The sequence below is a fragment of the Carlito syrichta genome, unplaced genomic scaffold (genome assembly GCF_000164805.1).
Source record: "Carlito syrichta isolate Samal-C Ts95f unplaced genomic scaffold, Tarsius_syrichta-2.0.1 Scaffold303979, whole genome shotgun sequence".
NCBI lineage: Eukaryota > Metazoa > Chordata > Mammalia > Primates > Tarsiidae > Carlito > Carlito syrichta.
Window position 1 is genome coordinate 1,441,851 of NW_007248075.1, and position 18,119 is coordinate 1,459,969.

Here is an 18,119-nt window from a genome sequence, read left to right on the forward strand (position 1 = left end):
CATTTATTAAATAATGTTCAAATCACATTAGTGACAAAGTCGATTAGGGTGTCACCTTATTTCAGTGTTGTGAGTCTCAAAATAGTTCTACATTGCACACAATTCAAAATAAATGTGCTTGTGTTGCAGGGAAGTGTTCACTGAAAAAGTGAAAAGCGCAATTATAACTTGAAATGTTGTTAATAGGGCCAGCAAGTATAGCCTGGTTTCTAAAATAATAATGGACTTAATACACAAGACTGTATGCCAGTGAATCTTTCTTTTCCCTACCTCACTACCCATAAATACTATTTCAAAGTGTGGAATCTTCCCTTATAATATTATCTGAAACTAAACTCTAACTTTAACCAATTGCTTATTATAATAATAAAAATATGCCTCATTTGTTTATTTTCTCAATTTTCAAATAAAATCCTTTTTTTTTTTAAAAAAGCATATTTTCTGGGTGTAGACACAATATAAAATAAACTAGTGTTTATTTGTTTCTGTGTGTGCATGGATCCAGTTGCTTTCCTTTGTCGTTTAGTGAATTTCCATGTCAAGACCAAATCAACTTCATGATTTCCCTGATCCGCTGTATGATCTTTGGCCTTTTAATGACACAGTTGCTCAAGTTAGTTGATGGTCCTGTTCTGAAAAAATATATATATAATTTTTGTAAGTCATAATTAGTATAATTGAGCTATGTAATCAAGATTGTGTGTATACTGAGACTATTTGGTGAATGTATGGAATCGAAGTTGACGCTCTTGACCTGAAAATAACAGCATATGTCAATTTGGGACTGCAATCACCCACTGAGTATTGTTTTTTTTCTTAGTCTTTTTTGGAATACAAAGCTGTGATCTTCCTAAAAGGTCTTTTCATACAGCCTCCCTTTTTAAGGACTGAACCTTTAGAGGGACTCAAATCATTTTCAGAGGATTGCCTTTGATGGTGATAAACCATGTTCTGATGGTATGTCGGAAAAACATTTTACCTGTCCTGCTTTTTTGACCAGCTGGATGACACTCAAACAAAATCAAAGTGACTAAAATCATGCTTCAGCTTAGGGATGGGAGTATGTTGTGTTCTGCTAATCAGGCTTGTTACAATGAAATAAACTTGCAACCATCTTTTTTTTCCTTTTTTTTTTTTTTTTTGGAGAGGAATAAGGAAGAGAGAGTGAATGTTGGTTGGGAATCTGTGAGGGGGTTAGACATGCAAGTAACAAGGGTGGTTTCTACATTGTACAGTATAATCAGGCTAACAGTATCACTAAAGGCCTGATCTGGAGGCAGAAGTGGCAGGCAAAGCTTTGTCTCTTTGGTAGCCCCCCTTTGTGATTAAACGGTTTTGTTTTGTAAGGTTTTTTGCCCCTTATTCTCCTTCTCATACATGAAAAGAACTTTGCTGTTGCTCCTTTATAGCCTACAGGTAAACTTCTCTTCTAGTGAGAGTATTGACAGGAGATGGCTTATATTCCCCTGTTTTTGTAAGGGGAATATCCTCAGGGTTGGCTTCCTCATTTTTGCTGAAACTAGCTGCACTGAAGGTCTCATAGGATGAGGTCAACTTTTTGTTCAGGAGGTTTCTGTTGCGGTCACCCATGATGGCAGCCTCGCCATTGGCCAGCTTTTCCTGGCTTCCTCGTTCATCAACAGGCATGAAAGTGGAGAGTTTGGGCTGGCTCTTCTTCCTCTCTGGAGAAGTGCGGACCGGCATCCAGCAGGAGTCTGAGTGGCCATACTCATCACACTCACGGGTGCACTTCCCAGTCAGGGCTACATCTGGAAGAGGCCTTGAATCTGAAATCCAAGGAGAAGCTGCCATTAGTGTTGGACATTTCTCAATAGGCTTCCATGATCTATATGAAATTGGAAGGGGGAAATATATGCCCCCTTATCATCTAATTTCCCAACACCCTGCATCTCATCTCCCCCATAGGATAGTTTTTATTTCGTATGCATCAAAATAAGGTTTTGCAAAAACATCCAATATTATAAAATGAAGAAATGGATAAAACAATAAATTTAACTGTGTAGAAGAGACAGATTATATTTGCATTTATTTTAGACAGGACCATGAAGATATTCGCAAGTAGAAGGCTGAAGTACGTAGATATATTTGTATGGGTATAAATTTTTTTTCCACATCCATAAGAGAAATTATTAAATTCAAATAGATAATTTTCTGGATCTATAAATTTTCGCAGAAGTGGTATGCTTTTGCCAATTGGATTTTTTTCCTGGTTACACATTATTCATGTAATGCAAATATGCAAAACCTTATATTTATAATACACTCTAAGACATCAGGGTGACTCAGAAGTAGAACTTACACTGACAGTACATTATGTGGTAAAAAGTTTAAAAAGCAAGGTTCAAGTAGTTATAAGTATGAGCATACTAGAATGATCACCACCTGCCCACCCTGGCCCATGTTCCCCCTCCCCACCATCCCGCATCAAATGGCCCAGTATGTGCTGTGGGTTAGAGTCCCTGAGGGTTCATATTGAAATACACTGACCAAATGTGTTTGCTGACTGAAAACATTATATAAAATGTATTGTATTAGGTGACTATAGTTAGGTTTCTAAACTTTTGATGAAATAACATGCACTCCTAATGAATGGTGTTGTCCAATGGAATGGGAGATGACTTTTATTTTTAAAAATTTAAATCATGTCCAAAGAGTTCTTAGGGATCAAGATTAAAGATGGACGTTAAAATAACCTGTATGTATAATTTAAATCATTATATGAGTCTGTCTTTAAAGAACGGTTATGCATTTTCTTAGTATTAAAAAGGTTTTTACAGACTTTGCTTTTATTTGAGAAAGAGAGTGAGTGAGAAAAATCTCCTCTACCTCAACAAAGTCTAAGAAAATAACTTGGAGGGTTTTATTTAATATATTTTATTCTTTATTGTACTGCCAAACAAAAGACCATAATGTGACTGTATTCCAGTTTATATTATAGTGTCATTTTGTCACAAGACTGACAAATTTGACTTCTGCAAATATATTCACAGCTAGTGGAATCAGTATGATTTGCATATGCATAATCCTGGTTAGAGTTGGTTTAAAATAGAAGAGGGGTCATTTAAATTATTTTCAATATACGGACACGCTCTGCTTTTGCCTTCACACATTAGCTCCTGTAATTGACCATTTGTATAGTATATTTCAGAAGTTTTACCCTGCTAATCTCCTAAATCAAGATTCTCCAATATTCCTTTTTATTTTTTCCTTCAGTGATGGATAACCGAAGAATTGACATTTATCAGCCCATTGATTTTTGAACCACGGTGGCCTGGAACTTTTATACCCTGTGCTAAGTGTTCACAAGGAAATGCCAGTGTTCTTCACAGGAAATCTAGAATGACTTTACTCTTTCTCGAAGGTAAAATGCAAAGGTATTATTTATTGCAGTTGTGCATGCTGCTACTTGACTTCTAAGTAGGCAGATTCGCTTAATTTTAGCATCAAAAGGAAAAACACTTTCATGGTTTTTATGCTAAATTCCCTTTGTGTTTCTCAAATATACATTTAGACACATTTAAAAATCAAATTACTGACAAATGTTTTTTATAATCTTGCTGGTTTAAATGAACAAGCTGCAAGTTACCTGATAATATTTCCTATTTTAGAAGACTTTGTGTTTTTGAAACTGACCTAAATGATTTTAATAGAAAAAAAAAACTTACAAAAATGCAAAGTGTAAGATCAGATCTAATTTTTACTCAAAGTATTTCTTTTTTTCTTTACTGCTTCAACAAATTCAAATACTTTTTCTTATGAGAATGCATATCAAGGACATGTGAAAATAATCAGGAGTTTAGCTTCTCAAGTAGGAAAAATATTTATGAATGTGGTTGTCATTCTCTGCAAAAATAACCCAGAATTGTCTCCAATCATCTCTCTCGGTTTATTATGTCTCACACAATGTGTCAGTTTACTTACACAATGACTTACACAGGTGGCTGCTTTTCAGGGATTAATTTGTGTTCTAGTTTGAAATTGATTGTGTTTATTTTCTCTTTGTGATGCATTAAAAAACAGCTTGCAAAGCTATATTGATGCTCAAACAATTGTTCTTACCTCTGTTTAACTTGTGTATGTAAACTACCTATAGCTCACGAGAGATTATATTCATTTAGAACGACTGTCTTTTCAATCAACTGTAAGTCAGATGCTTTTCTAGTCTTCCCCAGTCTTTACTTCAGAGTCTGGCGTGTTTCTGCTAGAATTGATTTCCTCTATTGCTTTTAACGAAAGGCAGCTTGTCTTTTGTGCCATCATCCACATGCAAACTGCCACATCTCTATCCAAGAAGCATGACTTTTAATAAGGCTCTCCTGTCACTTCCAAAGTGAAACACTTGATTGGGGACCACAGTGGAAGGTGACAAGCCTAATTGGCTGAGACATGTTGCAGTGTTTGTCATCAAATTTAGAAAAATAATCAAGAAAGGCTATAAGAGATTCATCAGGAGCAATCAAAATTTCCAATTTGGAAGTGAATCTTCAAAAGAATACCGATGATTAACAAATGTACTTTGTATTATGATGCGATTTTTTAGAAAGTGGCATGAGTGAAGTAATATTTTTCTATGTTTATATATTTTAAATTTTAAATATGCAAGCAAATATTATAAATCTTTTAAAACAAAAAATAATATAGGGTCTCTGAGAATCATCAAATACCATTCTTTCTTCTTTCCATAAAAGACATATTTTAAAATTGTCCTAATGTTTTATGTAGGATTATAGTGGAAGACTTTTCATGTTAGTAACTCTTCTTATTCTTTCATTGAAGGATGTGTTTCTAACAGCTAAGAAGATTATTTTATGCTTCAGTTTAGTACTATTCTTTTTAATTTTGACCTCAGTGAAGAGGGAAAACTGCTAATCAAAAGTCTTGTTAGTTGGTATTGAAAAATAAACACAAACAGAAAATGTTCTATATGGAAATATATTAATATTCTCTATAAGCATTTTTCCATGATAAAGCCAGTTCTTTAAAGATTTTTTAATAAAAATTTCCCTCTACTCATCCATATCAAATTTTGAGAAGACTAGAAGTAAAAAAGGGCATTCATTAGATCCTATTCTTGCTTAACATTACTCGGTGAGTTCTCTGTTTTTCTCAAGTTATGCTATTTACTAGAGTTGTTGCATCATTTTGGTGAGTTCAGGTCCTCTTCTAGACATAAAGTGAACTTTCCTCCTGAAAGTAGACAGTTTTAAGCCATCATAATAGCAAACAATCTTAGAAAAATGACTTAATGAGGCATTAAGTACTTCTCATACCTCACTCCTGTTAATCATATAGCCAGGAGGATGAAAACAATGAGAGAACCTATCATATGTAGAAGCTAAGGACAAGGAATAAGTATTTTGACTTCCAGTTGAGTGTTTTCCCCCTCCACGGTGTTGCTCCTTCTTAAAATATAACAGCTGAGTTATTTGGAGGTCAATTATTGCTACCCATAGACGTCAGCAAAAGCTACAGTCTTCAAAGAAAGAGGGAAAAAAAAAAGTCTGTGCAGCACAGGAACCAGATGCCACAGAGTCACACATTTTGCTACTTAGTGAAAAGAATGGTAACCTCCCTAAAACTATAAATTTCCTAATGAAGACAATTATATACTAACCTAAGAAGTCAGATTCTGTCCCTAAAGACAGTGCTTTCGTTCTTACTTTGGAGGTCGATGGGTGGGTGGTGGCAGATGCTGTTACAATGACCTCAACAAGAAGTGACAGACAGATAATATGTAGAATCATTAGAAATAACAAGGAAAGCTCAGATTTATAGAGGCATTTCATTTTTCCAGAAGCTGTCTTACACAATTCAGAACCCATCTGAGGCATCATTATTATAGGAGAGCACAGTAGACTCATGAAGACTGAAGACAGCTCTGCACCACAAAGGAGTTTGTGTGCTAAGTTATGCATCCTGCCAGAATCCTGAACCCTCACTCTACTCCAATTCCTTGGCTCAGGGCTGAAGATATATGGATCTTTCCATTTACTAAGAAAAACAATGAAGATGTCACATTTAGTTTTAAAATATTTCCAATAACTTTTTTTTCTTTTTTCTTTTTAAAGGTCAGACCCTTAAAGCTGTGTATATTATTTGCTTATTTGTTAAATTATCTGACCATGTGACATAAATGGATTGTGAGTCAATGACTTCCTGGATATTCACAGCATCCCGCCAGTTTGTTTCTTAAAACCAAGCTCCAGTATATTGCTAACATTATTTGACACAATTCTGCAAATAAAAAAAAATTGTGGTATTTTCTTCTTTTTGAGATAAATAAAATGTAGGAACTTTTTTGTTGTTGTTAAAGTATTTGATTTTCTTTCTATACCTCTTAACTTCCTGTTACACAAAGACTTTTTTACAAAGACTTTTTTTATTCTAGAAGCACACTTCAATTCTAGTGGAATTTGGTAGACTATGAACATGTTTTTCAAAAGAATGAACAATAAAAATAAAAGTTAAGTGGCAAGTGTTTTCCAACAAATATTTTAGCTTTACCTTTACTTTCATTAGTCCACATGAAAAATCTTTTACTCAAATGTTAAATCAAGTGCTTTATTTTAAAATAACTGTCAGAAAATGATTCCTTTTTTGCCTTATATGACAAGACTGAGAAAAAATAATTAAATATATGTCAGTTAGCCAAAGTTTTTACTTGGCAAATTGTTATTACAGTCAATAAAGTTTATGGTTGAGAAGAAAAGATCCAGAGGATGCACACTGAGTTGGACTTGTTTTTAGTTTCTGTTTTTGTTTTCATGTAAATAACTGAAAGATCCTTCCCTTTTGCCTGTTTGGGGAATTTAGGAAGACTAGGTTGGCAAACACGTAACAGTTTATGTTTGGGGTGAGAATCACTGACTTAGACAAGCAGTTTATGAACCTCTATACGTGCGAACACTTTCTGGAAGAGGGGAAAATTTATAGTTATGTAAGTGTCACTTGGGCCGCAAAAAAGAAGGTTAGGATTTCTAAAGAGTCTTCTAATTTATCACAGAATCACTTGCTCCAACCGAGTTAGAAGAGGATATGAGGACCGCCTAATCACTGTATCCTTGCTGCAGTATGGTCAGTACTACTCCTCTTCACTTCCCTCAGAGTGTGGTGAACTTTCTAAAAGAACAGGAGATTAAGAGTCCTAACATCGCTCAGTGTGATTCTAGGTTCAACCAGTTATAAGCTGTGTGACTCCCGACATAATTTTTCGGAGCTTCACATATTCCTATGTGAGATAATAATACCTACTCCTCCATTTATTGTGGGATAAAAGAATTAATGTCTATAGAGCTCATAGTATGGTCCCTGATGCAGTGTAGGTCGTCAGTAAATAGTAGGTCATAGCCCCTGGAGAGATTTAAGGAGGTAGAATTTTTTTTTCTCTCTCTCTCTGCAGTCTTCCAGGAATGAAAAGGGTATTATCTAAAAGTATAAGCTCAGGAACCAGGTGATCTAGATTCACATTCTAACTTTGTCACTTCATAGCTGTGGAAATGTGGACAAGTTACTTGATTTCAGTTTCCTCATCGGTATAATGAACATAAGAATGTATTAATTTTTTAGAATTACTGTGAGAATTAAATGTGTTAACATATATAAAGAACATATAATAATTCTTGACACACAGTAAGCCTTCACTAACCATTATTGCTTCAGGTTCACAATCCCTTATTCCAATTCAGTCCTCAAAAAAAGAAAAGCTCATAAAATCAAAAGTGGCTTTTTGGTTTTCTTTTTAATCCATACAGATTTAGAACAAACCTAACCTAAACTATTACAATGCTGTTTTCATCTTTTTAGCACACATTGTGTGAATAGGTGTTTTACTATAGAAATCTTGTGTTTAATTAAAGACAGGGTCTTAGACTCTTTCAGACTTCTAAAACAATATATGATACATGTATAATATTACCTCTTCTAACAGATGAAGTATTCTGAATTTTGAGATATGTCTTCCCCAAGGGTTTCAGATAACTTATTTTGGCATTAATACCAATATTCAATCAAAAGAATATATATTTTGAATTACTTTTCCAGTAGTGCTAATGAATTTATGCTGATAAAGTCTGTAATACACAGAGCTACTATTTAAGGAAATACACTGGCCACTAGATCCTGTTATGCTATATCAGGCATCCTCCCAATATCTCTTTATTAAGAGTTTGCCAAAGAAGATTTATTCAGTATGTGTCATGGTTGCTCAAAATTCAAGATAATCCGTTATTTAGAGTTATCTCTACAACCTCAGCAGATCAACCCCAAAATTAGTTATTTCATATGAAACTTTCCCTTAGGATATTGGGTTGCTGATTTGCTATTTTGCTTTGCCTGCCTGGGCAGCACAAAAAAGCAGCTCCATTTTAAAGAGAGGTCAAAAATTAGCAGTAAATTAGTCTAAGACTAAGAGGCTGAAAATACAGGCAAGACAACAAATGTACAGCAAATACCTAAAATGCAATGAACTGTTCATACATCAAAGCTAATAAAACAAAAAAGCCATTCCGCATGAGCTATGTAAATTTCATGATGTATGTACACGATTATTTCAAATGCAAAATAAGACCAGAAATTTATCTAATCTCCTTATACAAACCCATTTGGAATGTGATATTACTGCTCTTATTGTCAAGATGTAGATTCTCCTTTGCACCCCTTGAAGCTGGGCTAGTTTTGACAATTAAAATATGGCAGAAGTGATACTGTGCTATTTCCAGTCTAGCTATCAAGAAGACTAGTAATTCTGCATTCACTCTTGGCACCCTGGGATCATCATCCTGAAAGAATTCACAGTCTAGCCCTTTTGCAGAGGGAACACCAATTGAGAGGGAGACCCAGCTGTTCTAACTATCACACAAAGTCTAACCCCAGTCAGCTCTCCAAGTGAATGTAGCCATCCAAGTGAGTCAGGAAGAACTAACAGAAGAACCATGTAGCCAATCCACAGAAATGGGATACGTGATAAATCTTTGCTGTTTAAAGCCACTAAGTTAAGCTTGTATTTTTGTTTGTTTGTGAGAGATTGTTGCTGCAGCAATATCTCACTGAAATGATGATCATAGATACATTATATTATCTGCAATAAATAAACTGCTCCAAACAATAGCCTGGGATCTGGAAACAATACATTCTTCTTATGTCTCCTTATCATGTATAACAGACTGACCGATATTATTGCAAGTACAAACCTTTAACAAAACATTTTCAGATATGTAAGCATATTTAATTAAGAAGGTCAATCAGAGGTCTACTATATAAAGTTTTGGAAATGCTGGCCCTTTAATTACAGAATTTCACTGGGTTACACATATACTAGAAGTGCTCTACTTTGGACTGACATGCCAAGACAATATTAAAATGTTTAAACATGTTTGAAAGCATCAGCAACTTTTTCCTGTACCTTAGGCTAAACTCAGTTAAACAGCAATTGAATGTATCTCAAGAAGCATTTACTGCCCTGAGGCTTAGACCACTGTCATTGTGAATGTGGCATTATCCTATACAGTTGAGATTGTGCACGCCATGTCTCAAACAGTCTTGCTGAATCAACTCAAACATGAATCTGCTGGGTGGCACATGAAAACCGCACCGCAGCAGAAAAATGTGTGGTGACTGCTTGGGAGTGATCAATTTATGCACATCACAGATGTGGCTTCACTTTGGATCCCTTCTTCACCCCTGCCAAGCTAGGGCCAGCAGAGGCTCTTGTAAGAAGGAGCTGCATGGAGGGAAAGGAAGAAGTGCTGGAAATGAGAAGATGCTTGATATTGATCAAGAGCGTTTGGAAAACAATAGTATTGAGAGGGCATGTATTTCACAAGTAACCAGTGGTTTCACTGAGAACAGTCCTAACTCTAGGCCACTCATGGTTAATATTCCACTGGAGTAATCATAACTTTTGTAATTATTATTCCAATCTCTTGGATTTTCTCATATTGAGAATTATTTATTCAAAGGTTATAGACTTTAAAAATATGTTGAAAACTAAAAGTATTGCCTCCCTCCATAAATGCAGACATGTAACCACAAAAACTTGCATAAAATTTCAGTGGTGTTCAAGATACCTGAATTAAAATCTCAGAATATTTCCAACATTGCTGGATGGGAGAAAGATGCTGCATTTTTACAATTAGACTTTCGCCGCCTTGAGTTGGGATCAAAGATTAAGAAATGTTTAACAATTAAACACCTCAAATTGTAGAAATTACATGTGGTAAATTAAATGGCATTCAGTTACAGAAAAACAAATGAATTATAAAATATACATTTAGGAAAAAGAAAAATAATGAGTCTGATTTTGTTTATATTTTACATTACTTCTTTAAATAACCAATCTTAAAAACTTCAGTAATTTATAAGGATTTGCTTAAAAAGAAAATTGATGATTGGGAATAGATTTAACAGATTGCTGATCACCAGTTTGAAAGTTTGTTTTCTTTCCCAAAATTCATGTTCAATATTTGTTTCAAACAAGTGCCTTGAATTGCCAGCAGCTGAATCTGTTTATTTGCCATAAGAATAGAAGTACATTTTGTCATTATGGAAGTTCAAATAAAAACAATAACGATTTAAACAGATGAGTTTTTGGTTGTTGTTGTTTTTTGAGTTGGAGTCTCACTCTGTCGCCCAGACTGGAGTGCAGTGGCCGCTCCCGGCCACCACAGCCTCGACCTGCAGGCTCCGGCAATTCTTCCACCTCAGGCTTCCAAGTAGCTGGAACTATAGGTGAGCGCTACCACGCCCGGATAATTTTTGATTTTTTGTAGAGATGAGGTCTCGCCAAGATGCCCACACAGGTCTCGAACCCGCGGGCTCAGGCAATTCACTCACCTCCGCCTCCCAAGGTGCGGGATTACAGGTTGAGCCACTGAGCCCGGTTGAGGTTTTTTTTTTTTTTAAGTCAATAAAACCCGTTAGCTGTTTTATATTGGTTTTACTAGAAAGTGTGATGAGGTAGTAATTAAAGAGTTGCTATTTAGCACTACTTTCCTTAAATGGTCTCAAATCTTCAAAGTTTTCTATCATAGATGAGTAATTATCATCTGGTGGCATAATATTTTTTCCTCATTAGTTCTATAACTGGATTATTCACTAAATGTTCTTTAGTGACTATAACATTGTAGAACATATATCCTATGACAAATATTAATATTGCCTTTAGGAATAGATGTTTACTCTAAAAATAGCATGTAAAGACTCGATTCATGTAAGAATGTTGCCTTTGGATTGTAGTCTTCTTGAAAGAAGTGCTAATTTTATCTTTGCTTCCTCAGATAACATATACTTTTATAAAAAATAAAGAGATTTGAAGAAAAAGAAAAGTTGAGGAAAAAATTAATATATATTTTCTCAATTTTTTTCTCCCAAATAAACCATGATAGACCATTTTTTAAAGTGAGAGGTTAAAAATAGCCTCTGTGTATGAAGTTCTCATTAAAATACTTAATAGATGCAAGTATGTTAAATACTGAATCAAATTAGTTCAGTAATAGGGGATTCTTAAGGAAGAAATACAGTGGTCACCCGGGGTATAATGTATTTCTATGTGCTATTTTCTATTTATTCTTTTATGTGAAAGTCTAAAATAGACACATTAAAACTAAAATCATATTTGAGATAGAATTGTGATGAGATGATTTTTTGGACAGTGGCAGATTACAGCAATTTAGATTTATCGAAGTAATCTTAATTTTTTTAATGTAGCAAAAATCGTGGAACCCATTTATTTATTTTCTCCTTCACTGTAATGATCCCGAGAACCTATTATACATTCAATGATATGACTATTTTCATAATATATTCTCAAGCTCTTTGCTTGGGATTACCTATTGAAACATTTCCGATGTCACACAGAAAAACTTATCTGATTAATACTACTCTTTTAATAGTAAGCTGCGATGTAATAGAATTTCATGAGCCATTGTGATTGGGAGAAAGACAAAAACTTCAACTCTGAGGAAGGTTTTGAGAAATGGGGCTCTGATAACTTTTGATAATAGCCAAAAAAAAACATTTGTGGGGAGAGTCTTAAAACATTTGGAAAGCAGGCTCCTTACTCTGGTCAATAAGCTGATCAGTTGAAAGTAAAATTGGCAATCACAGTTAGGACCAAAAGAGTGTTGAAGAGCTCCTGAGTGCAGAACAGGTAAATAAAAGGAAAACGAAGAAAAGGATCTCTGGTGACTAGCAAACAAACTCAATGATCAGCTAAACCAAGGAGGGAGGGAATCAATGAAGCAACACTGGATCAGTTTGCTTCATTGATTTTTGCTGCTCGTTGAAATGTTTTCCTTTATTTACTTCCTATTTTTCTGTGGAGAGTGGCAACGTCTCACTGCTGAATGTCCCTGGGCCTGTGGTGTGAAGCAAGCCTTGGTGACCCCCTCATGCCTGCATTATGCCTTTCTACGATGTGTGGGTTCAGAGTTTGTTCCAAGGCTTCCTGTGAGCCTGCACATTTGCTCTCATGGTCTCTCTGGGGTAGGCAGAAGAGTGGTCGCCTCCAAAGATGTCGCAACCTAATCCCTGGAGCCGGTGAACATGTCAGGTAACATATCAAAAGGGAATTATGGTTTCAGGTGGTATTAAGATTGCTACTGAACTAACCCTAAAATAGAAAAATTATACTGGATTACCTGGGTAAGCCTATTTGTAATCACAAGCGTTCTTAGAAGTGAAAGTGAGAGGTGGAAGAAAAGTCAATGTCAGAGTAAAGTGACATGAAAAAGACTCAACTTGCCATTGAAGATGGAAGAGGAGGCTGCAAACCAAGGAATATGAGCATGTTCTAGAAACTGGAAAAGGTAAGGAAATGAATTTTCCCTTTGTGTCTCTAGAAAGGAATGCAGCTTTGCTGGAACTTTGATTTTAGCTCTGAGAGACTCATGTCAGACTTCTGACCTGCAGAGTTTTTAGAAAATAAATAGCAGTTTTACAACCCTAAGTTTAGAGTAATATTTACAGTTACAATAGGAACCTAAAACACATTCCTACCACTTCTCTGAGCACAGTAGGAACTACATAGACTTGTTGCATTTGGCATTTTCTACCCACATTTCACTCATTCAAGAAAATGGAATTGATAAACTTTGATTTTCATTTCCTGTTGAGTCATGCTCACCTAATTTTTTGATTATCTACTCAATAATTTTTATTTTGTACTTTCAAAAATTCTACTTCACCGTAGTGTCTAATTATTCATGTTATTTGTATGTGATCAACCAATATAGTCCAATTTCTTTTTGTTCAGTAAAGTACAATCAACTCACTTTTCTGAGTGATAACACCCTCCTTCCTTCACCCCCTGATTTTTTTTTTTTTATTACCAAAGGAATCACTTTAAGCCATTCCAGGGTAACCCTAAAGAATACTTTGTAAGGTTTATGATATTTTTGTCACTTCTTGATGTTTATTTTTCATCACTTGTTTTTTCTTTAGCCTGACTGGTCTAGTTCAGTGATTAGTAGGAAAGTGACTCTAAAAAAAAAGAAAAGAAATGTATAGTTATTTTAAGAACAATAGGGAGAATAGCAAGTTTGTTCCTAGTTAAAAACTGTCTTCCATAACATTCAGGATAAATGCTAAACTCCTTGTTTTATCCGAGAAGGCCCTTCTGGTTCTCATTCTGATGATCTCCTGAGCCTTATTTCCTCCCATTATCACATACACTTGCCTCTTCAACAGACCTAATGTAGGTATCATTTCTAGAAAGCCTCATATTGTTCCATCTCTTCATGATATCAAAATGTTTCTTCTTTCTTGATTCCTTGCCTTGTTATCTATTTCTCACGAATCCTTCAAAATCAAGTCCAAGTTGCTTCTTTCATGATTTCTTCTGGCTAACCTGTCTAATTTTGAGTCTTCTTTGCCTCTCTAGTCTTCATCCTATGTCTATCTCTATCTTAGCATATCATATATTGCACTGAAAATCGACTTCCTATTCATGTGAGCTTTTCTGTAAAGTATAACTCTCTATGGGCGGGATAGAGATATGTTATTTAACCATGTTCTCTGTATCCTGGCATCATTCCAGCGACACTCAGTAAGTGCCTGTTGAATGGATGAATGTAGGACATGACAGGGAGACAGATCGTATGTCACCCCTCACAATTACATCTACCTTCATGGCGGCCACAAGTAGAATTATTATTAAGGTATCTGTTAATCATAAGTGCAATGCCACTGGTTATGCTGAGAAAGCAACATGCTTTTTGCTTGTTTGGTATGTACTGATCTTAATGAACTTCTCTACCACTCACTCCGTTCAATAGTTCCCTTTCAGGACCTATTCTACAATCTCCCTAGTTGAGATTTTCTTTCTAACAGAATAATCTTATTGACTGAAGTAATCCATGGATGTAGTTTAGAACACAAATGGAGTCCTTATCTTCAGCCTGGGAAGCAAGGTGCTTTCAATGGAGGCTGTAGAGGGTGCTAAGTAGAAGTCCAATGGGAAAATCCTATACTTAGTGGTCACAAGGCTATACATATATGGTCTTCCTCAAAACGTGGAGGAAACATATTCTGCCTGATAGAAGAGATGAACAGCAGAAGTTTATCTTTTCCCATTCTTGTAACTGAGTGTGTTGTGTTGAAAATTACTGTAGACAATGTACCAACCTAATTCAGCTTGACAAATTTTATTTGCCTTGTGGTAACAACATGATGAATGCATTTTAAAAGTATAGGATCATGGACGGATCAGTGCTTTTCAACCTGAGCACCACGACACATGAGAGGGTGACAAAACATTTAAGGTGATATAACCAGCTTTGCCTAAGAGATCACATTGTTTTGTAAAGATTTTGTTTTAGTTTTTTAATGTATATATACACTTATTTGTATGTGTGTGTGTATGTGTGTGTGTATGTAGTTGATCACTATTAAAGATAAATTTCTTATTATTATGCGTCAAACTGAAAAAATTATCTGTAATTTAAAATCATATTACACAGAAATCTGTGTATTCTTGGCTATTTCTGAGTAAACTATATGTTATCATATGACAATACAGTATAATATAATTTTAATATGTACATAATGTCATCTGAATAAAATGTACTTCTAGATGTCATTTCAAATTTTACTTCAGAGACTAAAGTTTTATCCTTATTTAAAAGAAATTCAGATAACTCATATATAAGAGTTAGTTCCACCCTTAATAACTACTTCAGGAAGTCTACTGTAAATACAGTTTCTTACCTTGAAATGTTCTGAATTTACACTTAATTCCCGAAATTTTAATTTCTAGAATTAGGTGTAATTGTGATAAGTCTACTCATAATTCACTTAAATTCTTTGATAGACTTTCATTTATTTCAATCAACAAAATTGCAACAGACTCCTTGAAAAAGGAAGACTTAATGTGACTTCTTAAAGTCATATAGACATTAACATGTAGGACACATTTAAGCTGTCTAATTGTACTGCTGGTCTAATTCCTAAGTATTAATCTGTCACAATGTCAAATTGCATACATTTAGGCTTTTTCTTTAGTTAAACGTGTCTGTTCTTAACAAACTCATAGTGTTAGAAAAATCAAGAGTGCAATTAAAATGTCATCTCTCCCACAGATGACTTAAGAAAAGCATGAATCAGAGTTTAACAGTCAACGTAATTTTATAGATAATCATGACAAAATTATGGTACTACAACAATTTGAAGGGAATACAGTGAGTGAGACTAACAGATAGTAATGATCAACTATTCATCTCCACCATCTGCCATGCATGCTCCTTATTTAAGCTGTTGTTTTGTTTATGTTTTTGCCAATATTTTTAGTTTTGACTTTGCCATCAGTGAGCATCACATAGGAAAGTAGGTTTCATGGTGTAAACAGATTTTCCATGAGTGTAATGAATTAGCTTCACTGGCCAGTCTGCAGTTCTTAGGCAAAGAAGACTGGCCGGAGGGAAATAATTTTAGCATGCCTTTTTGTATTGGCCAATGTCTTGCACAATTTAAGTGCATCAATCCTATCAGAGACAGAGAGGTAAAACTATAGGTATTGTTAACAACAGAAATCATCACTAAAGCATGTGCTTTCAAAGTTTACCTTAAAGTTACATACTTAAAATTTATGTGCGATACATCAATCATCGGATTGTACTCTGTGAGTACTTAAGTGACTTATCAGACGGAAAAAAACTTGCAATCTCTGCTTTTTAAACTGTTGGGCTTTGTCAGCCTTCTTTGCAAATAAGCTCAGGACTAGAGGACTAGTGAAACTGAGATTTCCCATGACAGGATATAGGAACTCAGAATTCAAAGATGGAGATGAACTAAGAAGAAATGAACTTTATTGCACAAAAATAACATGAAGGTTCCAGGTTCAGAGGAGATAGGTCCTACTATGGTGGTAGTATAAACTCCAAAACTACATTTATTTATACTTCAGGAAGTATATGGCAGATACTAGTCTAAGAAACTTATGTATAACTCATTGTTTATCACTCCCATTTTACAGATGAGGAAACTAAGGCACAAAGGAATTGAGTTATCAAAGAGCATGTGTATGCTGAGTGGTAGGATGAGGTTACAAAACCTGACTTCAGAATGTGCTCTTAACCATACTATACAATCTCTCAATCAGCAACACATCAGTGTGCAGATGCTTCTTGACTCACCATGAGGTTATTCTATGATAAACCTATTGTAAGCTGAACATGTATTTCATACTCCTACTGAAACCATAGCTTAGCTAGCCTACCCTGCATGTTCTCTGAACACCGATATTAGCCTACAGTTGGGCATATTCATCTGACAACATAGTACACTGTAAAGTATCAATTGTTCACTTTCATAATCAAGAGTGAACAACTCAAGAGAGAGGGTCCTATCACATGTGCTAGCCTGGGAAAAGATCAAAATTCAAAGTGTGGTTTCTACTGAAGGAATATTGCTTTCACATCATTGCAAAGTCAAAAAGTCATTAAGTCAAAGAATTATAAACTAGGGACTGTCTGTATTATAAGCTCATGTTGTAAGTTTAAAGAAGATTACCCTTGTCTAAACTGAATTGAAACAGAAAAGCGATTCTTTGTATGCAGAAGAAAGAAGCTGGAAAAAGCTGTGTCCTTGGGTGTCATATATAGTGGTAATTGTAAAAGTCTAAGCTTGAAGCGTTTTTAGCTTAGACAGATAGAAAGGTGGAAACTTTAGAGTGCATGTCAGGAAGGTTCCAGAGCCCAACCACACTGGCATGTGACTGTTGGTGTCTAGCCTGTTTTTCCTGCAGTTTTTGTCTCACAGCTGTTCCTCAGTTGGTCCTTGAATGAGATGGAAAATATTGCATCCAACTCAAAATAAAGAAACTAAATTACTGTGTTGGTAAAAAACCTCAAACTTAACTATTGCTAAAGCCATATTCGGCTAAGAAAAAGCTTCATCTTCACAGTATAAGTCTATTTTAAATTCTACATTGCAGAAAGACCACTCAATTATGAGGTTTGGGATTATTTCCATTCTACAGAAAGAAAAGCCACGTTTGGAAACCACAGCATGCTGGGGCGAACTGAGAATGGGAGATGCAGAACCACTCATTGGTGAGTTGGATGGATGTAAGAAATGAAAATAAATGCTTCAAGAACAGAGAAAAGGAGTATGATTTGGATTGTTGTTTCTGGCATACAAAGCATCAAAGAGGTTATGTAGGGCATATTAATCACACTTGGGTTGGTTCATTTGGGGGGAAAAAAACTGCCTGCACAGATTTCTTAATATAAAAATGAACACAAAGTGATATTTGGGCTATACTTATCCAACTTGGCTTCCTATATAAATCAATTGATTGAATAGTATCTAAAGTTTTAGTTTGAGATTGTATAGTTGTCACCCATGAAGCTAAGATATAATCTGTAGGAAAAGGGTAAAGCTATCTATATTTAAAAATAGTGAGGTAAGAAAGTCGTGGTGCATTCAAATACATTCATATACCCAGTACTTCTCATAATTGTATCTAGGAGCTCAAAATCCAAGGACCATGGACTGTGTTGACCTTTACTTTCGCTTTAAAAGACTCAAGGAGCTGGTTCGGTAGCTCAGCCTGTAATCCCGCGCTTTGGGAGGCCGAGGTGAGTGGATTGCCTGAGCCGGCGGGT

General features: G+C 35.2%; 1 protein-coding gene across 1 annotated transcript in view; it reads right to left on the bottom strand.

The window, feature by feature from the left end:
* Nucleotides 1-1,125: 1,125 nt before the first annotated feature.
* The window catches only part of PCDH7 (protocadherin 7), a 410,459-nt gene continuing 393,465 nt past the window's right edge, over nucleotides 1,126-18,119 (bottom strand). The window contains 1 exon segment of the mRNA XM_021712977.1: nucleotides 1,126-1,787. Coding sequence (XP_021568652.1) covers nucleotides 1,411-1,787 — 377 coding nt within the window. The 3' untranslated portion in view covers nucleotides 1,126-1,410.